Raw genomic sequence first — 25,115 nt, forward strand, 5'->3', positions numbered from 1 at the left:
TTAAATGTGACCAAAAATAAAACTATAGCCGGTAGATGGCGTGGTGAAATTCTTGAATTCGAAAAAAAAAATTTCAAAAACCAAATGTTTGGTTCGATTCATTGGAAAATTTGCACACACACACACACACCCGCACATACATTAATGATATCATACCATATCATTGATACATTTGAAAATCACCACCACCATCAGCCTATCATCATAATATCTCCAGGTTCTTCACATTCATTCATTGATTCCCATTATCATTGCACATTACGATGCGCGGATTTTAGAAATTTTTTTTTGTTTTTGTCCATTATATATCGTACCCCGAATGTAATGAAATGATTATTATGCCACCACCACCACCACAACAACAACAACAACGAACACTACATACAGCTATCATTTATAGATTCAGACGACGGCGACGACGACGACGGATGAACACATGCATAAGATTCCTTTCTCTTTCCGACGGAATTCATTCGTACAAGTGATTATAACGATGAAGTTGTTTCAACATCATCATCATCATTATGGTGTAGGTGGTGGTACCAACATTTTTCATTCATTTTAATCCAAATAGCGTGAACGTCTTCTTTTTTTAATTGTTTCATTTTTCTTTTACTTTTAATTCATTAGTAGTGATATAATATATAATCATCATCATCATCATTAAAGCAGAAAGCAAAAAAAAAAAAATTTCGACATTATTAAGTCGTTGTTGTTGTTGTTGTTGTTTTTAATGGAAAATTTTTTTTTTGTTTTGTTTTGTTTTGCCTTTGTCAACCATTTGTCTGTAATATTTTCAATTGAAACTTTGTGTGTGTGTGGTGGAGTGCCATTCATTCATTCAATGATTCTACTTGTTAGTGCATGTGTTTATTTGTGATAAATACAACGATTCTTTGTTGGCGAAAAAAATTTTTTATCAAGTAAGATTAACCTGCATAATCATCATCATCATCATCATCATCATTTTTATTTGAATGAAAAAAAAAATAATGACAAAAATGAATCATCCAGTACAAAAATGTAAGTTTTAAAAGTTTTTTCTTTTCGTATTTCAACCATCCGTGTAAGCAAATATCTAACGGCATTTTTTAATTTAAAATTGATCGATGAGCTATCGGTGATTAGGGTGTTTCCACATTCTTATTGTTGATTATATTGTAATCATTTTTTTCTGATGGCAATGGAAACTAAAAAAAAAATTCATATTTTTGTCCTTGAAAAAGTCGAGTTTTCCAATGGCACATCAGATGATAAAATTCTCTTTTTTCCATTCTGTTTGTTGATTATCATCATCATTTTGATGATGATGATGATGATGATGTCGATGATGAAGATTAGAAAAATAGATTCCATGTGAAAAAAAATATCAACCCAGAAAAAGAATAAGTAAATAAAAAAAAATGTAAATATAAAATTCAATTCAAATACTGACTGAACAGAATGAAACAAGACAGACAAATAAATAATGAGAATAACAACAACAACAACAAAAAATCTTTTCCTGCTATCATTATCATTATCACTGGATGCGTCTTTTTTTGCCAGTTTTTTTTCATTTTCATTGTGAAATGAGTCCATTTTCCATTTTCTGGTTTTTTTTCTCTCTTTTTTTCGTTTCGTTTGTTTGTTTGTATCTTTATCATCATCCTTCAATTTCATTTTATTCAGTTTTATTTTCTTTTCAATTCAAATGGATTCTGTTTCAATTTTTTTGAATTTTTTTTTCTATGTTATCTCTCAACGTAAACGTTGTCGTCGTCGACGATGATGATGGTGGTGGTGGTGGTGATTGTTCCACACACACAATACAATTGACATATATATGAAATCAAATTGAATTGAAATGAATCAAATGAGATTATTTTTTTTTGTTTATTTTTTATTCACATTTATCCTTGATGATTTTTTTCGGTGTTTCGTTTTATTTTTGGGCGTTGTTGTAGTATTGGCTTGCCATTGTGAAATGAGAAAGAACTATACAAGAATCTGGAATATTGAAATAAATGAAAAATAAGTGCTACACGCATACAATTATTCTGTGATTCAATTGTCGTGACCAACGTTTTTTTTTCATTTCATTTCATTTTGTTGTTGTTGTTTTTGTTTTTTGGTTTTTCTTTTATTCTATTAGGCACCCAATGAATTTCTGGTTCTGGTTCTGGTTTTATTCATTCATTCATTCATTCTCACACAATTGTCAGTTATGTCGAAAGCTAAAGAAAAAAAAATTGATTTTCCACATGTGTAGATCATCAATTTGATTCTTGAAAATAATAATAATAATAATTTGAAGTTTTCCATTCAAACAACAACAACTACAACAACAACAAAAAACTCAATGAACATGAAAAATTTATTTTTGGAAACTTGGCTTTGGATTTTTTTTTCATCATCATCATCATCATCATGTGTGTATGATGAACGTTTTCATCATGATGATGCCAGATCATGGTCATATATGCCTGGCTTTCTACCACTTTTTTTTTTGGTTTCATTGATGAGATGATGATGATGCTCAATTTTTTTTTGGCTTTTGCTTATATCCATATGGCTTTTAAATTTGTCAGCATGTGTGCGTGCATTCGGTATCATTCTACATTATATTGAATTGAATTGATTGACGAAAATCGAAATTTAATTTTCACTTTTTTTTTCTTTTTGCTTCATTCTCCATTCTCTGATAATCGAAACTTTTTTTTTGTCCCCATTTTTTATGGAGAAAAAAAAATGAAACTGATGAAATGAAAAATATTCTTATTGAACACAAGATCTATGATGTTAAGGAACGTGAAATGTTTTTTTTTTTGTTCCTTTTTTACACATCAAATTTTCCACTATGTGTGTAAAAATGATGTTGATGATTTCCTGGTATGATGGACCGAAATTATTTTTGTCTATATTTCACTCAAACTTAAGTGTACTGAATGGCAAAATTGTTGAAAAAGTAGAAGAAAAAAATCCAAATTCCACGATCAAGAGTCAATTTCAAAAATTGTATGTGGGTGTCTGTGTGGGTTGAATGAAATGGATTTCGTTCGATTCGATTCCATCAAGGTTGTAAAATATTCAAAATAAAAAAAATAAAAAAATTCTCTGGTATGAGTTTCTTTTTTTTCTTTACCGAAAAACTTAAACTTCGTTAGTAATCAAATTGGGAATCTGATTTTTTCGTTTTCCACCACTTTTCGTGATTGGTCTCTATACTGTGTGCGAATGAAAACAAAACAAAAAAAATCAATGCGAAATTAGATAGGAATAATCTGAAAACGAATCACATGGGAACACAACATACTTTTAAAGAATTTTCAAAGAATTTAATGAGTTCTGATAGAATCTGTATCGAATCTTTTGTCTGTACCGAACATGGTGTGTGGTAAACATGAATTTTCAATTTTTCTTTTCTCAATCATTTACAAGTTGTTAGTTTACAGCATTGAAAATATTATATTGAGACCAATTTTCTTGAATGATGATCACCGGATGGATCCAAACGAACGAACGTTATCTTTGACTTTTCGCTTAGTTAGTGAATGAATGATTAACTCATTGATTGGATTTTTTTCCATCAATCGTTATTTTGGAAGACTGATTAATGATTAATCATACATATTACAAACGATATAAGCCAACATTTATCAAATTTGATTGATTAGTTTGCCATCCAAAATTCCATATGATGTACTTGTGAATTTTTTTTCCTATTCCGGATTTCCTTTCTTTCCGTAATGAAACTAAACAAACAAATATAAAATCAAACAACAACAACAACAACAACAGCAGTATCGATAATTTTGTCGAATTAAAATGAGATTGCTTGTTTGATAATGCTAAATGAAGTAGAAAAATTCTGTTTAACTTGTCGTAATAACAGGAGAGAGAGAGAAAGTTTTTTTTCTGAAAATTATCTGTTATTTAACGATGATGATGAAAATACAAATCTTTTCTTGCTCCAGTGAAAATAAAGTGCCATTTTTTTCGTTTGTTTATTTTTCCAATTTTGTATTTATTAAGTGTAACATCAAAATTCATCATCATGATGATCTGATAATGATGTCTTGATGTTTTATTCTATTCTGTTGATTCTGTATTGCATTTTTTTCATCAAATATGGATAGCTTTTTTTGTCCAGAATCCGATGCTTGATGATTCTTATGAAAAAGAATAAACTGATCATAATAATGATAACGACAACTACGAAATGGCCAATGAAAAAGAGAAAAATCGATTAAGAAAAAAATCAATTTTGACAGTATGTTTGGGCTGGTGTGTGTGTGTGACAACAACAACAACTCTTATCATTGTCATTCAACCGATGATGAGAGAGACAACAGAAAAAAGAAATCCGATAAAATGCTAATCGAATAGAATGGTTGACAATCTTATCGTGATGATGGTGATGATGATGATACGATTGGATTGTTTTATCAGAATAAGATCCAAAGAGATTTTCAAGACTTTTTCAATTATCTGTAAAATATTTTCATTCTTAATTTTGTAAATAAAATTCCATATTTTTCCATTGTTGAACATGAAAATAATGAAATCAGCTTGGTTAATTAAGAATTTCTGTGTTTCTTTCTCTCTCTCTCTCTCTTTCTTTCATTGGCTCGCATCCAATCAATGAATCAATTTCTTATTAATTTCCGTTGTTTTGTTTTTGTTTTTCCGGTTTTGACTTTGTTCATTTGTATTATTGTTGGCCAAATAAATAGTTGATGGTTAGCTCACACTTGATTTGGCCATCATCATCATCGATGATGTTTGGTCCTTGTGAACTATTTTTAGGAAATTAATTACAATTGATCGATCAGAATTTCTTATTATTATTGTCGATGTTGATTGAGATGATTTTTTTTCAGTATTCTGTGTCTATATTTATCAATGTTTTTTTTCTCTCTCTCTCTCTCTCTCTCTCTCTCTCAAATCAGATCGCAAATTCATTTCATTTTAGTCTCTCTTTTTTGTTTTTTTTAATCTTTCTGTTTTGTTTTGTCATTAAGAATGGATCGAATCTGGATCATTATCAGTTCTGGATATGGTCATTTGATTTGTTTTTTTTTCTTTCACATACTGTCGATGATGATGGTTTGTACACAAAAATAGATTCTTATTATCACATGTCTTTGTTTTTCATCATCAACTACGGCAGAAAAGTTTTGTTTTTTTTCTACATTGCATTTTTTCAGATTTTTTTTCATGATAATCTACAATCTGACCACCATCATATGATTGTGATGATGTTCGGCTCTTTGGCTAGGAATCATCTGGAAATTTTTTTTTGTTCTTTTTAAACTTTGTAGCTATCCAATTAGTCAAATTGAAAATTAATTGGAGCCACCAATTCGACCAATGACAGCCACGTATTGAACCAAACTGACACGATACAAAAATCACTAAAACTAAACTATAGACATCGAACCGTACAAGAGTAAAAAATTCCAATGTTGACACACACACACACACACACACACACAAAAAAGCTTGGTAGTTTGTTTTTTCTTCATTCATCATTCATGCCACTATGTTTATAATCATAATAATAATCCGTATCCAGGGGATTACTTTTACAAATATTTCATAAAAAAAAGAAGAATTCATTCATTTATTTATTTTCTTTTCACAAAAAAAACGTCGTACATTTACATCCATCTGTGTGATCTATTTCCGAAATGTTGTTGTACATTTATATAATCATTAATAAACATGATGATGATCATAATAATCATCCATGAACAACAACAACAACAACAACAAATATTGATACAACCGATTGTCCATTGCCATTATCATCATCATCATAATCATCATTATGTGTCTATGTTCTATATATTTGTTCGATTACCATTATTATAATCATTGTTTTTTCGTTTTTTCCCTTGAATTTCGTTGTTATCCATTCACGTATGTTAATGTGGATGTGTATGTAATGACGACGACAACCAACCAACCAAATCTTTGACAACACATGATTCTTTGAATTGATATAGTTTTTTTTAGTATACTTATGTGTGTGTACAATAATGCTATGTGTGACAAGCGATGAATGGAATTATTCAAATCGGCTTATTCTTCTGTTGTCGTCGTCGTTGTCGTCGTCGTCGTCGTAGTCATGTGTTTCATTCGATTATCAAATGATTTCAATACTGTGTTATCATTATTATTGATGTTGTCGTTGCTGTTATTATTATTATAATCATCATCGAATCATTGAATGTTACACTCATCCCACTACCCTTCCACTAAATAACTCTTTATTTGAACAATTTTTTTTTCTATCAACGCTTGTGTGCTAATGATGATGATTTAGATATTGTTACAATGATTTTAAAAAAAAAATTCCGAAAACATTTTGATTGTGATAATGAAGGTGTTGTGTATGTGGTGGTGTTTTTTCCACAAGAAAAAAATTTTTTTTTTTTGCCACAAGGCAAAAGAGATTATATTATTCTTTCAAGCCACGAATGTATAAGCGAAGGGGTGGTCCACAGGAAATGCTCTAATAAAATTATTAATGGAAATTTATTCTGTATTCTGAATTTATTCATTCATTCTTTTTGCCCATTCCGCCTACTATTGTCATTTTCTTTTCTTTTTATTTTTGTTTTTCTGGACTTATTCTATTCATTTTATTCCGTTGTATGCATTATCTTTTTGTCGTTGTTGCTGTTGTTGTTGTTGAAAATTTCTTTTAATGAGTTTTATTTATTTATTTTTTTCTATTCAACAATGATCGTTTCGATATGTGTCTGGCTAACTTTTTTTTTCGTTCGTTGATTTAGTGAAAAAGAAAAATTCTTTTCCCATGGACATAGAAAAAGAGAATTAAGAGAAACTAAAAAAAAGGCAAATGTCAAATGAATGAATTTTTTCGGATAGATAAAAAAAATTGGGCCCATTTCTGAATTCTTGAATCCAATTTCATCATCATCATCATCATCATCATCAGCGTTGTATTGTTGATCTATTTGACCTCTTTATAGCGAAATATAGAAACAAAAAAAATATATTCTTTTATTACATTTATAATTAATCTAATGTACATGTGTGTGTGTGTGTGTGATTATGAATTCTGTCATACCGTAAACAACAACAACAACAACAAAAAAACACAATAGTTCCATTTGGAAATAATAGTAATCTTCATGTAAGTGGATTGCTTCCAATTGATTATGTTATGTGGTTTTTATTTGGTCTGAACTTTACCTGTACAATCATCATTTGTATTCTTTATTTTTTTCTCTCTTCCATTGTTTGGATTCATGTTGATCCAATTGGAACAAAATGAATGAACATGGATAGAATATTAAATTTCTTTCATCATATGTCAAATTCATACTCGATATGGACCATTTTATGATTTCGAAACAATTCATATATAACACCGGTGCCTCTGGTGTGCTGTGGTGCATATCTTTTTTTTTTATCCAAAATGAAAACCACACACACACATAGACACAGAATATAAAAGAATTAAAAGCAACAGCAAATCATTATCATACACGTGGATATAATTTCTAATGTGATCCATATACAGAATATTTTTTTATTCTGTTTGGCTGATTGTCATAACAATGAATACATTGTATGTACATAGGATGTCATAGACTTAATAAATAACAAAACGCTAGTGATGATGATGATGATAAAACAAATGAAAAATGGGCCTTATTCTTGGACCTTTGGATTCTTTTTTTTTAATTGTACACACTGCTACTTTAGCAATGATATTTCTTTTTTTGACCATTGTTTGTGTGTGTGTATGTGTGTGTATTACTTACGTAATCATCAATTTCTAGTTGACTTAATTTTTTTTGTTTGCTTGTTTGTTTGTTTTATCAATTATTTCATTGTTTATTCCACTGGTATGAAGACATTGTTTTTTTCTATATTCTAGCAAACAAAAAAAAACACAAGCGTGAGCAGATCAGATGTTCCACTTGAATACTTCCATCATCTTTTTTTTATCATCATCATGATCTTCGAATGTTTTTTCTTTTTTTTTTGGTTTGTTTGGTCAGCAAAAGCTAGATTGTCTAGTCTAGTGGACCGAATGTATCGTTGTAGATCCATGAATTGATACATTTTTTTTTCTTGCTGTCGTTATTGTTGTTTACTCTTTAGTTGGTCTTTTTTTTCATTCATTCATGTGTGGAAACTATTATTTTTTTTTTGCAAAAAGAAGTACATTAAAGATTGGCCACGGTGACAATAGAAAAAATGTATTTGTGCAGCTTTTACTACTACACCTACGATCTGGAATTATGTTTTTTTTCATTAATTAATTAATAAATTTTTTTTTTCGTTCATTTTGGATCATCGACCTGGTGAACAAAACAAAACAAAACAAAAACAAAAGCAAAAACAAAAAAAACATTCAGATTAAATCACATGAATAAGTGCATGGAATAAAAATTCATTGATTATATTCTGTTCAATTACCTTTTTTTTCATCACACATGCTTCGATATTCGATGAATTTATATATACTATACTATTAATTAATAATGTAAAGGTAATGAAGCGAAAGATGAAAAAGAAAAATATTCTAGTCCTAATATCCTAGTAAATATAAACTGTAAATGACGATCTTATATTGAATCTAATGAAATGGAAAAATGATGAAAACAACGACAGTACTGACTACTGAAAAAAAAATAAAGAGATCAACCATATTATATAATGATGGTAATTATGGACAACAATATTTTTTCTTCCTTTATTTTTTTTTCTTTACTATCATCCTCATGGTAACCGAAATTATCGATTTTATTCAGGAAAAAAAACAAAACTTTTTTTGTTTGCTTCATTATAAAGAATTTATTTTTGAAGTTGCAAATAAAAAAAATTTATTATCATTACCCATAATGATAATCTTAATGGCACAATTATAATGATGATGAAATTCATAATCCATTGTTATGACCATATTTAATAATGGTATGAATCAGAATCGCACCATTCAAGTCATTAGCAATGTGGATGACATTATTTTTTGTTTCTGTAGAAAAAAAAACAGATTAAAATTCCATAAATGATTCTTGCATACACTGGGGGAAAAAAGCGATAAACAACACGAATTTATTTATGAATCAGTGAAATTTTCCAGTTAAAAAACATAATCATAGAAGAAGAAGAAAAAAAATCAAAGTGATTGAAAACCATGAAAAAAAATGAATTGAAATATCAATTTTTCTTCATTTATTCTTTTATTCTCTTCGAATTCTTTACCAATTCTTATTGCCATACCCACACACACACGCTCACACACCATAGAATTTCTGCATCGAATTACTTGACATTTCCAATGCAGGAATCATGTTTCTTATAGTCTTTCGTTTTTTTTGTATCGAAACAAAACCAAAAAAAATAATAATAACCATCGGCATTTGGAAGGGTCATTGGATAAATTATTGACAAACAAATGACATTTGAAAAATTATTCTATTCGGATTTTTTCTTTTTTTTTTTGGTCTCGTCGTTTGTGTTCATTCTTTTTTCATTTGTTGCCACTTGTTCAACTAGAAGAGAAAAAAAAAACATTTTTTTTTTTTTTTTTTTTGAAAACAAAACATGAACGGAAATCCAAAACGAATGAAACAAAAAAAAATCAATACAAAGAAATTTGTAATCCTCAACAACCAAGTATTTGATGATAATATTAAATTCACCAGATTTTTTCGATTTTGATTGAATTCTCTCTCTCTCTCTCTATGCGGGATTATTCTTATATAGACATTATTATTACCACTTTAATAAAGAAAATATTATCATCATGAATCATCACATGGCCAGCTGTGGACACACACACACTCAATCGGCTTCTAAATCTTGTTTATTTCGTCTGCCATTATAATAGAATCAGTTCATGTTGTTGTTGTTGTTGTTATTATTATGGTTGAAATTCTTGAAAATTTTCATTTTTAGGACACGAATAGGAAAAAAAATTGATTCTATACGTTTTATTTTTGGGCGTATTGAAGAAGAAGAAAAAGAAGAAAAAAAACAGAACTTGAAACAGAAAATAAACATAAATATTATATAATAATGGACATTCGATTTTCGTAATTATATTATTGGCCTTTTTTTTCTTTCTTTTTTTTGCAATATTTTTTTCAATATCTATCCATCTATATAAATAATCGAATTGTTCCAGGAACAAAAAACAACAACAACAACAATGACAACCATATTATAACCAGAATATTAAAGCAAAATTGCACACATAGAAAGAAAACAATAATAAGAAATGTGAAAAACATTTTTTTTCTTTTTTTTTCTTTTTTGGTTATGGACACGATAGAATTTGTTGTTGTAAACGAGGAAAGAAAAACAACAACAACAGCAGCAGCAGCAATAATAATAATAACAACAACAACAACAACAAACGGATATGAAACGAATAACCGATCAATGGATCGATGGACAAACAATAAAAAAAAACCAAGCAACCAAAATAAATACAACAAAATACACACCACACACACACAAACAAACGCCGTTATTTGACAAAATAGAAGTAGTAGTGGTAGAAAAATTATACAAAGAAAATGGTAAATTGCTTTTTTTACATTTTTTTTCTCAAAGATAAAGAATATTCTGATTGTTAAATTATATTGGGCGTTATTATCATCATCATCATCATATTTTTCATCGATAATTTTCGGTTCGAACGACGACAACAACAACAGCAATGATATAAAACATTTAAAGACGGAGAATATTCTATATTTGATTCCGTTCGTTAGTTACCGCTGTCCATTATAAATTATAATGTTGTTGTTGTTGTTGTTGTCGTTATTGTTCCTAGTTGCACAAACAATGAAGAGAAAAAAATCCATATAATCGCTGTTATGAATTTAGCAATGGTGCGATATGGTGCGATTTACATCAATGGATTCAACCACCAAAAAAAAAAAAAAAAATTTTAGCCATTTTATAGTATCACATTCATGTAATTATGTAATTAGGATATGTATGTATACCATCATCATCATCAACATTATCATCGTCGTTGTCGAGTCCATTTAATTTTTCCTTTTTCTCCTCCTTTTGTTTCTCGCATTCTTCGTTTCCATTCTTTTCTATATTGCCATTTTTAATGTTTTTTTTCTGAAGAATTTTTTTTTTAGTTATTCCACACACACAATATTCTTCTACTCGTCATTGTACGAAATGTGGAAAAAAATTGTAATCTAAAACCAGAAACGAATGATGATGATAACTACTACAACAAAGATAATGAGTCAAAATTCGGTAGTAGACATTTTTTTTCCATACTTTTTTTTTGTTTATCCATTCATTCATTCATTGTACATAACGAGCGGGTGGGGACGTTGGTTTTTTTTCATTTTTTTCGGTTATTTTATGTTGATAATAATAATAATAATGATATCGACTGTAAAATGAAATGTAATTTTTTTCGAGTTCTGTAAAACAGTAACAACAAAAAAAAAAAGAAAAAGAATCTGAATTCTTGTGTTCTTTTCTAAGTTATTATGATGATTATAATGAGATGGTTAACTATCTCTCAGTGTGGAATTGTAAAATTTAGTGCTAATTATATATGATACACACACACAACACACCCAACATTTGGGCAAAAACACAAACTAGGCATTTGGTACTTGGTAAATGTCATGATGTAAAAGTTTTTTCTTTTTTTTTGCAAAATGTCATACAGATGATGATGATGATGATGATGATTATAATGTGTTTCAATCTGTATGAAATGGATATTTTGTTGTTGTTGTTGTTGATATGCATGGAAAAAAACATTTTGCCATGATTATCAAACAACAACAACAACAACAATGATGATGATGACAACAAGAAATTCATTTTTTTCCATCAACAATTTAATGGCAAGAGAATAAATTAAATTATCTTGTAATACGTGGATATATGACAATCAAGATGAAAATATTTTTATGAAATTTGTAATTTGATGATTTTAGATTCGATTAGATTTTTGGAAAATTTTTTTTTTGTTCATGCTCCAAATATAATTCGATGTCTATTCTTTGCAGAGAATCCACACAATTTTTTTGTCTAATCATAATTGTTCGATGTTGTAATTGTTCGAGTTGATGTCTTGTGTTGATGATTTGCGTGCTCAAATTGCAACGATAGATAACAGATCAATAAACGAACCTGAATTTGATCAGATCAATGATCTCAATGAATGTGTGATCAGATTAGAAATTAAATGCACACGCAAGCAGTACTATTTTTTTCTTGTAGAATTTTACAATTTTTGTTTCCATGGAATTTTTCAAATTTTCTCTCTTTTTCTTCCAATTAGTTCGGGTTATCAGTGTGTGTGTGTGTGTGTGTGAGGGTGTGTTTATGTGCATTACATAATAATGTTTGTCCGTTTCATTTTGGTTTGTGTTACGCACACACACACACACACACATTGTATATAACACTAATGATTTTGACTGTTTCGTTGTCGTCCACAATGTCATCATCATTATAATGAAGAAATTTTTCCAAAAAAAAAAAATAAAAATAAAAATAAAAATGGTTCCCGACAAACACACACACAAATAAAAGAAGAAAATAAATAAAAACAAAAAAAAAGAATATTCTTTTGTTCATTTTTTTTTGAACTTTTTTTTTCCCAGAAAAATATAACAAACGAAACAACTGAATTTCACGAATGATGATGACGATGATGATGATGGTGGTTATGGTACTGCTAATTAAATGTATTCATCATTCAAATACTGATGATGATAATATATTCATTCAGGTGAAAAAAAGATGAAAATTTTTTTTATTATTTATTGCCTGAATATGAATGAAATCAGAAATGAAACTTTTCCATTTGAAAAAAATTCGATTTCGATTTTTCTTCAGTTTTTTTTCACTCTTGTTCATCACGAACATTGACCATACCATTGAATATCTTGTCAATTTATTCCATATATACCGAATAAATTCTGGTTTTCTGTGAAATAAAAGTAAAAATCAGAATTATTTAGAGAATCTCAAACAGCGATGAACGATGGACACACACACACGGATATTTGGAAAAAAAATCTGGACACACCATATGTTTGTGTGTGTGTATCACAATTTTATCTATGAAATTTTTTTTCCACCACACACAGAGAAAAAAATTCCACAAAATAAAAGTTTGACAAGGATAAATATGATGGGTCATCCATCAAACCGAACACACACATACACACACACACACACGAACATCTGGTAAAACACGCATCACATTATTATATGCATACGGAATTGGAAAAAAAGAAGCAAAGCAAAAAAAAAATGTCCAAAACAAAACAAAACAAACAAACAAAAAAATTCGATATGATTCCACCAATAAACTGATAAATCATTGGAAACAAAAAAACCGCAACCAATTTGGACATTTGAAATTGGAATTTCGTACAACCAATGTCCAATCATCTTTTTCATCTTATTAACGGGAACTAATCGCTAAAGATGATACGTATTGTTATGAACATCGTCTAATTTTACACACACACACACAGTTAAGATATAAGAAAAATCTATCTACCCATTGGGAAAAAAAGTGTCACACCATTGTTTTATTTTTTATTTTCTACTTTGTTTATGGTTTATTATTGGTATGGAAAGAAAATAAAATTTTTTTTTTCAACAAAAGATATAGTGAAGAAAAAAAAATGAAACGATCAATTGCCACTGTGTTTGGATTGTTGTTGTCGTTGCTGCTGTTGTGTGTGAGCGTAGAAATGGAAATTTAATCGTCTGGAAAATCGATATAGTGTGTGTGTGTGTGTGTGAGATGTGATTGTCGTTTTCCTAGTGAATTATTTGAAAAGAATAAAATTTTTTTTTCTAGATAACAAAAAAAAGATTCCATTCTCGCCATTTCTTTGATTCAAGTTTGTTTATTGTTTGTTCATTGAATGATTCTATAGAATTTGACTTTTTTTCCAATTGGTGAATGAAACAATTTGTAATCAATCAGCCAGTCAGGCAGCCAATCTAACTACCTTCTTCATTGCTATTTCATAGCTATTGTTTAGCCAATAAATCCATCGAATTTGATATTTTTTTTTCTTCAAAGTCAAACATTACAAAAAGATTTTTAAGAGTTTTTTTCCGTTTCCATTTCCTCATAATATTGAGTATTAACTGAAAATCCAGGGATTTTCTTTTGGGGTGCCAGTTTTGGGTTCTCTTTTTTTTATCACCACTACATTTCTATAAAAGACCAATAATAATAATCTTTTTTTTTGTTGGAATTTTTGAGAAGCCTATTTTTTCCCACCCATTTTGGATCAAAGTTCAAAATACTAAATGAAATCTAACTATATTGACTGGTGGTACAATTTACACAAACCAGCGATTTTTTTTACTTTTTCCTCATTTTCAATTTGTTGTTGAAAAAATCGATTTTCTTTTATCGTTTTCTACTAACCGTTTGGCCATTTATTCCATTTGTCTACACCAAGATCTAGGTTGCTGTGTGTGTGTGTGTTTTATGTTGTTGTTGTCGTTGTTTCAGTGAAAATTTTTTTTTTATTTTTATTTTCACCATTATAGGGTTTTTGAGTTTCTGGATTTTTTTTTATTTTCCATCAAAAAAAAAAAAAAAAAAAAAAAACAAAAACAAAATGTTGATTGCTTGCAACGACGACGATTATGTTACATTATTATTACGGTATTGGATTTTTTTTTTCATTTTTCAAATGAAAAATGATCCAACCGGTAGGAATTTATTTTCGGTGAATAAATTTTTTTTTTCAATTGAATAATTTGGTTATCAAATATCGAATAATAATTTTGGCTTTAAACTTGTTTCAAGAACAACAACAACAACAACAACAAAAAATGATTTTGATGAAAATTTCCATCATCATGTTCCATCAGGAATATCATTTTATTATTAGTAGTAGTAGGCATAGAGAGAAAATTCATTCAAATGAATCCAGATGACAATGACAGCCAGTAGCCAGGATAACTCTCAACGTATCGTTTTTTTTTTGGTTCAATTTTTTTTCATACCGCTTGAAATATCCAAAATAAAGGGTTGATAATGATGTTGTCTTTGTTTTTAGTCTTTTTTTTCAAACAAATTGCCTTTTTCGTTGCGATATAACATTTGTGCTTGATTTCCAAGAAAAACAAAAATGCAACGTGTGTTCGTGTGTGTGTGTAACGTGTTCACAAGTTCATTAAATTAAAAGTTTCCTTTTTGTTTTTCTATGAAACACCAGTTTTGTTTTTATTTCATTGATGAAAATTACTTACGACAAGTTTCCATCTTTTATGATTCTTAATAAATGAATGTACAAATTGAAAAGAGTGAAACAAAACTCAATTCCAGTAGTCCATAAAATAAAATCATTTTTTTTCACACTTGAAATAATGGATTTGAAATTCGTTGAATTTTTTCAAGAGCCAATTTTTTTATCCATTTCGATGTTGAATTGAATTTGATCAATTTCATTCAATATATAAATCATGAGATTAGTGTTGTTGTTTTCAACTTTGAAAAAAAAGAAAATTTGTTCACAATTCGCTCTTATGTTCCGAATGTGAAATTTTTTTTTTTTCATCAACCACTTGAATAGTCCCTTCTGTTGATTGACCGAATGAATGAATGAATGAATGAGTCCCTTGAATGTTGGCTTCACTACTTTTCATTATTTTCATCATTATTGGCCACCAATGTCAAAATAAAGGTCAGCCAATAATGAAAAAAAAAGAAAAAAAATTTTTTTTTGTTCATTCATTCATTTTTCAATGTACAGATGGTCCAAAGGTCCGAATAATATTTGTCACACACACACACATTACCACACACATGTTCCAAAATACTAAATATGTATCCGATGAATCTGAACTAATTTCCGAACACAAAAAAAATAAATAAACAATGACTGGAGAGTGGAGAAAAAAAATTGTTCCGCACACACACACACACACACATACATATACCGAAAATAATAAACGATCAACATTTATAATTTACATCAGTATAGAATTGAATAGATTCCTGTTAATGGCATCCATAAGAGAATGAGTTATATTTATTATATATAATGGACTTGATTGAAGATTAAATGAATGGAATTCAATGGAATTTTGTGTTTTGATTTGTTTTTTGTTGTTGTTGTTGTTGATTCATTCATTTTCGACAAACAAATGATCATTGATAGTTTTTTTTCCATAAAATAATTGTCATTTTCCGGTTGATTATGAAAATTCTTGGAAAATATCTAATCTATTTTTTTCCATTTAAAAAGAAAGAAAAAAATGAAAAATAGAAAACAAATTTCAAACATTTCTATGCCTGTTTGAAACTTGTTTTGCATCATCCAAAAAAGTGACGTGGGCACATATTTGAATAGGAAAAAAAATCTAATTTGCAATAATGTACAAAAAAAAACGAAAAACGAAAAACAGTCGCTATAGTAGAAACTGTTAACCGTTCAAGTTACCAATAATAACAGCGGAAATAAAACAAACAACTTGGAAAAAAACAACAGAATCAGAATCAAGAGACATACACACACAAGAGATTAGAATCAACTGAAACTGGTGATTCTATCTTGATTTGTTTTTCAGGTTGTGTCACAAATTGTCGAAAATAAAAATGTCGAATGCAAAATGGTCGAAAATATTTGATCGAAAATAATAAAGTCGAAACGACAAAAACGTCGAACAGACAAAAATGTCGAAAATAAAAAAGTCGAAGATTGAAATGTCGAAAATGGCTTGAGCCCTTATCCCTTAAAATAATCACTAACGAAAAAGACTCAAATATTATTTTTTCATTTCAATTCTGGATAATCACACATTAAGATGATAAAATTTTATTTTTATTCGAACTATTTGGATTCATATTATTATCAATTCACTTTATATTTTCATTCAAATTTGTTTGTGATTATTATTTGATTGTTTATCGATTTACTACAGCATCAAAATTATCTTTAAGTAATTATTGAAGAGTGGGTGATAAACGGAGCATTCAATGTTATGAACGGTCTTCACAGGGCCAAAAATGTTTATTTTTTTCTAGTTTAGGTTAGGTTAGGTTAGGTGGTCTCGGTTCATTAGATTAATACAAACCTCACCTTCGGTGAGGTTTGGATAAAACTATTGTATTGACAAACAATCTAGAATAGAGATCAAAGTCTAAAATACTATAAATCGGTTCATCGATGTTTTACACTTTTGTCTCAGAAAATTTCCTTGTCTTTGACAATAATAAGTAAAGTCAACACTGACGTTCTCTGCATTAAATAAAGGAAAAGTCGCCACTGTGTATCAAGAATTAAAATGAAAAAATAATATTTGAGTCTTTTTCGTTAGTGATAATTTTAAGGGATAAGGGCTCAAGCCATTTCGACATTTCAATTTTCGACTTTTTTATTTTCGACATTTTTGTCTGTTCGACATTTTTGTCATTTCGACTTTATTATTTTCGATCAAATATTTTCGATCATTTTGTATTCGACATTTTTATTTTCGACAATTTGTGACAGAACCGTTTTTCATCTCTGTGTCTCTCTGTGTGTTTGTGTTACGGATGTTGGTTTTATTACAATCAAAAAAAAAAAAAAAAAAAATTGTCATCAACGACCACCTACGACTGTGTGTTTTTTGTTTTGTTTTGTTTTGTTTTCGTTCCATTTCATTAGGTTTGTATTTTTTTTCTCATTCAAATTTTTTCCCGAATGACAGAGATTTATTCTCAATTTCATTTGAGATGGCAATGGTAAAATTCTGAACTAATTCAAAATATTCAAAAAAAAAAGAATTTTCAATGTTTATGCTGATGATTATGGATCTCTCGTTTATCACCATTCATGGTAATCATCATGATTTCTTTCTTTTGGATTTTTTTTCTGCATATTCTCATCTCATGGGAAATATTTTATTGCTGAAAATAATCGAAAACTATTTTTCCATGATGGAAATTTTGTTTCTAAATCTGAAAGAATTTCTCTATATTTTTTCGTTTTGTTCATCATTATCATTCACATTATGAATCCGATTCCGGTTATCATGTAAATGTGTATATGTGGTCATTGCATTCAATATATTCTATAGATTCTATAGATGACAACCCGAAGCAAATTTTCTATATTCCATCTATTTTAGATTGTGAAATGTTGTTTGAATTAGTGTTAAATTTTTCATCATTTTCTCTTTCGTTTACACGCACACACACACAAACACTCGATTCTTTTATCTACGATATCATTGTTTCATGCATTTATTCATTCATTCATTCATTCATTCAAGCCAACTTGAGTTTTATTCCATGTTTTTCTTTCGGCATCTTTACAATGTTTTTGTGTTGTTTTTGTTGTTGTTGTTGTTAATGCACAAATTGAGCTTGAAAGAAAAGTAGAAAGAAAAAAAAATAACCACTGAAATCAAAATTGAATGCTAAAACATGTGAATAAAATACATTCAAGATAGATGGATAGATAGATAATCAAAATCGTTGGCAAACAAAAAAAGAAAAGAAAATTCAGTGAAAAGAAGAAAAAAAAATTTGTTCACTAAACATATATAACTATCTCTCTATCTTTTAGTTTTGAAACATTTTTTTTTTTTTGGTTCAGAACTTTGAACACACACACACCATTTTTCGATTTTTGTATTCACATTCTGGTATGTGTGTGTGTTTTTTTCTTCACAAGAATAAAATGTTTCTAGAGCTTGAGCTTCTTTTTTTTATCATAGTTTTCATTTTGGTTTTGAATCATCGATTTTTCTTCCACGCAAACACACACACTATTTGTACAGAGACAATGTTTTTGTTTTTCCGTACAATATAATTCTTGTGCGGAATTGTCCTTGGTATGGATATAATATCATTGCTTAAAATGTATAATACACACACAGTCGATTGGTTGTCGACAATTGAGGTGGTTCTGGTTTGGTTCCCATAGATACAACAACAACAACCAAACAAACAAATAGACAAACAAACAACAAAAACAACTTAGTAATAAAATCATATCCGTTTTTCACACACACACACACACACACACACACACACGCATTTGTACTTTATCCGTTTACATTTGTGAATGTTTTTTTTTCTTTTGGTTTGGTTTGTCAAAGTAAAAAAAAGAAAGAAAATTTGTATTTACCGTTTATGATGATGATGATGATAATGTTGCAATTGTCATTTTTAGAGTTTATTTTCTTTTTAGAATTTGATATTTGAATATTTTTTTTTTTGCTCTTTTATTGATTCACATAATATTCTCAATTGGTTTATCGATAAGAATCCGTTATCATTAATGATGCTGGTGATGGTTATGATGATGATGATAAAATAATGACAGAATAATAAAGAAAAAAAAAGTAAATTAGTTTTGTCTCCCATGAACAATGTATGTGTGTGTGTGTGTGTGTAATCATTATTTTCTAGTTTAATTTGAACGTTTGGCCATTATTTTTTTTTTTTTTTTTTTAGTGGATATAAAACCATTCATAGTCAGTCTGTTTTTTTTGTGCTCCAGAAATGATGATTACTTTCAATTGATAGTAAGAATTTAATTCATGATGAAATAAATACTCACAAATAACAATAGAATAGAATAGAATGATGACGATGATAGTGGGGAAAAAAGCAGAATTTTGTCCACTAATCACGCAATTGCGGTTGTTATAATGCATTTTGTTTCTTTTTTTTTATTGTATGGATTTTGTGATTCAGGAAATTAGAAACGAACAACAACAACAACAAGGACAAAAATATAACATAAGTTCAGGTAGCTACTACTACTACTGCTGCCACCACCACCACTTTTATTGGAGAATTTTTTTTCTGAACTGAAATTCTGAAAAAAAGTCATAAAATTCATAATTTTATAAATTTTTTTTTTGGGATTCCAGAAATAGAATGTGAACTCTTTTTTTTCCATTTGATTTGATAAATTTATTATTTTGCATGAATATTCATTTATCATCATCATCAAATGAATAATTAATTGTTTTTGATTGATAAAATGAATATGGTTCTCTAGAGTCTAGAGTTAAAGGGAAAAAAATTATTTCTAGTTACAAATTATCGATTAATAATGTATATGATGATGATGATGATGATGATGAATATATCCGGTAACACCCATTCACAAAAACAAGACAAGAAAAATTGAAAACTAAAATGATGATGATGATGGTGATGGTGATTATTATTATCACCTCGATGTTGAAAATTGAATAAAATATTTTTCCATTGAAATTTTTTTTTCTTTGCAAATATATATAAAAAAAAGTACGAATGGTAGGCGGAGAAAGTGATAAATGAGCATAAACGAAAAAAGTGGAGAATCCATCATGGTCATGATCCAAGAAGAATCGAAAATTTTTCCATCACATTATCATTATAATGATTATGATGATGTGGATGAACTTGTGATTCTCAATAATTGATTCATTCATCATGGTCACTTGTAATATATATAAGAATATTAATACTACTGCCACTAACTATGCATGAATTTGAATGAATTATGAGAAAGAAAGAAAGAAAGAAAATGGAAAAAAAATCGAAAAACATGGCCGGAAACTTAATAAATAAATTCCATATACAAATTAAATATGAATATATGATTAACGGAAACGGAATCATCATCATTTTTATGTTTATTTTGCTTAAAGGGAAAAAAAATTTTCATTTTCATTTCATCCAAATTCATGTTTGTTTGTTTGTTTGTTATTGTGACATTTATTCAATTCAAATAGCAATATGCAAAATTGTAGGAACAAAAAAAAAATATGAACGCAAAAGTTTCCGTATTCCATAAAAAGAAAATCCAATGCAATGATGAAGTTTCTTCTACTTTTTTTTCCATTCATACATTACTTATTTCCGTTCTTACTGCTCTGATATTATGAATTTTCTTGGGATTATATTTTTTTTTTTTTGGTTAATCATCAAAAACACACACAAACAAAATGTCGGTCGTCATCCCATGTTGAAATTGTTTTCACATTTTCACCATTTATTTATCGATCAATATTCAAAGAATTCATTGTTTTTTTTTCTCACTGCATTTGAATCTTTTTCATTCATTCATTCATTAAATCAATCAAACAAACACCTACGCACACAGACACTGCAGAATTAACTAACACCCACACACACACACACGCGCGCGCGTTTATTACAACATTTGTAATTAACATTTAAATTCTATGAATTTTATTTTTTCGACAGTTTGAAAATTTAGCCATACAACTCGATGAAAAAAAAAATTCGATTCAAAGTTGATAATATAATGGATTATTATTATTAAATGAAACAAAATTAAGAGAGAGAGAGAAAGAGAAAAAAAAACAGTAATTAAGTCTACGTGAAATGAAAATTAAATTTTCCATATTACTATCCAATGTCTGTTTCATTCATTTTAATATATTCGTTCAGATCAATTTATCATCATGTTTGCGTGTGTGTGTGTTCTATACTGCGATCGCTTCTTCGATTCTGTAAACAAAATTTCATATGTCTCTCTCTCTCTCTCTCTCTCTCTCTCTCTCTCTCTCTCTCTCTCTCTCTCTCTCTCTCTCTCTCTCTCTCTCTCACTCACTCGGTGTTTTTATTCTTTAGTTAATGTTTTTTTTTCAGATTTACGTAGAATTATTATTAATTACATTATTTTTTTTTCTGTTGCATCTGTTTTCTATCATCCACCACAAACGATTTTTACTCAATGAAAATAAATCCATGTACAATAATAATAATAATAATAAAATGAAAATGATGATCATTGATTTATTATATAAAAATTGAATATTCAATTAAATGAATAATGATGATGATGATGATGATCAATATCAAATATTGCGTGCAAAACATTTATTTTTTTTTCATTTATTTATTAACTAATTTTTTTTTGCTGATTAAAATTATTATTCTTTTTCTTTTTTTTTTTTTTTGATTCACTACCGATAGATGTCAATGTTGTCGTTTTTACAAAACAATAATTCTGATGATGATGATATGAATTCTTCATGTATGATTATTATTATCAAAATAATAATAATAATAATAATAATAACGACGATAAAAATCACAAATGATCCATCCAAATTTGGTACAGCAACAAGATGGCAATAATGATGAAGCAGAAGATGAAGATGACGATGATGATGATGATGATGATGATAAATGTCATCGATATAATAACTGTCATTCATTCAACAATTGTAGACATTCGAATCAGTATCCATCAACAAGATTATCAACGACAATAAATTCAAATATAATCCCAGTGGAATATTATTATTATCAACAACAACAACAAAACGATCATTCACCTTTATTATTATCGTCATCATCATCATCATCTTTCTCTTCATCTTTTTCTTCATGTTCATCATCATCATCATCATTAGTAGCGATTGAACCACCGAAAGCATTCCAAGATTATGGAAATGATAATATTACGCCAATAATATCATCAACAATTGATACTCAGACACCATCAATGCTTTATCCGGTTATTGATGATGATGATAATGATGACGGTGATGATGAAGATGGCGATGTGGATGCTGATTGTATCAATCAACAGCCAATCAATGATTTTATCGTCACACATGAATCATCATCATCATCACCATTAGTAATATTTCCTTATGAATCACATTCAACGGTTTCAACTGTTCATATGCTCAACAATAATGATGATTTGTTGAATTCTTTATCGTCTGCTAATAATCATCAAACATCATTATCATCATCACCATTATTGCCGTTGAATACATTAATTGCTAACAACACTAATAATAATAATGATGACGACATAACGATTGCATTATATAAAAATAATCAACAACAATATCAACCATGTACAGAATTCGGTATTAATAATAATCATAATTATACACAATTACAACGACCAACATCACACCAACATTTATCACAAACACAATTACAAACAGCCATATCGAATCAATTATTATTGAATGCGACACAATATCGATTATATCGTCGTTTTATTCAACAACAACAAATGAATCAAGAATCAACGATAGCCACAATGATCAATCATTCAAATGTTGATAATGATGCCAACAATGTTGTTGGTACAAATACTAACTGTATGAATAACAAGAATCGTAATAATGTGAATATAAACGAAATAACAACAACAACAACAACAACAACATCATCATCATCAGCGGCAGTATCGGCAGCTGTAGCAAAAGTAACAACATCATCCATTATTGATTCATCATTATTATCATCATCATCATTGATGGAAATGAATCCTCATTCTCATCATCATCAACAATATTTTTTTTATTCAACACCACCACCACCACCATCATCGCCATTAATATTGGCCAACAACACTAGTACAATTGCTGCTAATAATGTAATTCCCGATATTGATAAAAATATTGTTGTTGGTGTTGTTAATAACAGTGATAATGGTGGTAATGGTGATTGTGTAACTGGTTCATTGAATAATTTACCAAATATTTGTTATGATTCATCACCAACATTATCTACCTATCATCATTATCCACATCATCAACAACATTATTATAATCATCATCATCAACAGCAGCAGCAACAACAACATCATAGACAACATTATCAATATCGACCGCCACATCATCGATTACATCCACATCAATTGGAACGTTATGGAAGCTCAAGTTCGCTCAATCATCGTAATGGTTCCGGTATAATGAACAATGTTAATAATGCAAACATTAATGGCAGTCATCATCATCATCATCACCATCATCATCATTTGATGATGAACAATGCCCATCTATATCATACACAACAACCACTACTACAATCACCTCAGCAAGCACATCGATCATTTAATACCGGTAATGGAATTGTTGATGATGGTGATGGTGGTAGTAATGATGAAGTTATTGCTAATTCTGATTATCGTTCATCATCACTTCCGTCCAATAATCATACAAAAGTTTTGATACATCATCAATGTTCTGCTGCTATAACGCCTCCATCATATACACCACCATTATTATCGATGCATCGAATACGTTCATCAATTGATAATACAAATTGTAGTGTAAAAAGTTTACCAATCGAACATAATCATCAGATGAATATCGTAAATGGATCAATAGGTAATAGTGATGAAACTTATTGTCATGATATTGGTGAAACAACATTAGCAGCAGCAGCAGCAGCGGGAACAACAATAACAACAATGTCAAATTGTCGGACACAATCAACAAGTCCACGACCACCAAGTTCAACAACAACAACAAAACCATCATCATTAGGAAAACCGGAACCACTGGCATCGTCAGTTCAATTTAGTGAAGAACAAGCAATGGTATTGGCTATGGTAGAAGAACAAGCTAAACAAGAGGCACAATTACGTGAATTAAAAGGTTATGAAGCATCAGCAAAATATCAACCACCATTAATTGATGGTGCTGTTGCAGCTGCATTATTAACACAATCCGGTACAATAATACCGGATAATCAAAATCAACATAAACGTTCATGCTCTGAATGGCGTATGACATTATTTGTATTCTATTGGATCATATGGATTGTTTTTCTTATCGGTGTTGTGATTATTGTTGCTGCCAATACACGTACCGAATAATTTCCATTCAATTCAACAAAATCGAAACAGAAAAATGAAAATATTGAAATTTCATTAAAAAAAAAAAATTTACAAACGAAATCTTCCTTAAATTGCGCCTTGTTTTCTTCTCTCTCACACATACTTTCTCTTTCAAGTTCTTTTCTCATATAAAACAACAAACACACACGCATTTATTTATCAAATCAATGTTATTATGAATTTATGAAATGAAAAATTCTACAATTATTCTCGAATGAATTAAATTATCAAGAATTATAATAAAAAATGATGATGACATGAAAAACAACAATTTAAAAAAAAAAGTTTTTTTTTCTTATCTGTGATCCATAATAATACAATGTGTTTTATTTTCCATTTTTTTTTTCGATTGAATTGTTGTTTGACGTTTCTCTATCGGTCTGGTAAATGAAAAAAAAATCGACAACATTAGCACCAAAAAAAAAAACGTATCATTTGATTGTTATCACTAATCCTAAATCCTTTCTTTCCCAAATTATCTTGAATCAATCACAAAATGAA

General features: G+C 28.9%; 1 protein-coding gene across 2 annotated transcripts; it reads left to right on the forward strand.

Moving 5' to 3' along the window:
• The first annotated feature begins 323 nt into the window (after positions 1-323).
• Positions 324-25,047, forward strand: LOC124497047 (uncharacterized). Of its 2 annotated transcripts, none has more exons than XM_075732876.1 (2): positions 324-1,023; positions 21,938-25,047. In XM_075732876.1, exon 2 carries the CDS (start codon positions 22,062-22,064, stop codon positions 24,591-24,593), a length of 2,532 nt encoding a protein of 843 aa, XP_075588991.1. In that variant the 5' UTR covers positions 324-1,023; positions 21,938-22,061; the 3' UTR covers positions 24,594-25,047. The 2 variants fall into 2 exon arrangements, with proteins under 2 accessions (XP_075588991.1, XP_075588992.1); XM_075732877.1 differs by lacking the exon at positions 324-1,023 and adding an exon at positions 21,337-21,471.
• The last annotated feature ends 68 nt before the right edge of the window (positions 25,048-25,115 follow it).

The sequence above is a fragment of the Dermatophagoides farinae genome, chromosome 7 (genome assembly GCF_024713945.1).
Source record: "Dermatophagoides farinae isolate YC_2012a chromosome 7, ASM2471394v1, whole genome shotgun sequence".
NCBI lineage: Eukaryota > Metazoa > Arthropoda > Arachnida > Sarcoptiformes > Pyroglyphidae > Dermatophagoides > Dermatophagoides farinae.

What these genes read in the sequence shown, in the direction of transcription:
- LOC124497047 (XM_075732876.1), top strand. Translation starts at nt 22,062, where the DNA reads ATGATCCATCCAAATTTGGTACAGCAACAAGATGGCAATAATGATGAA.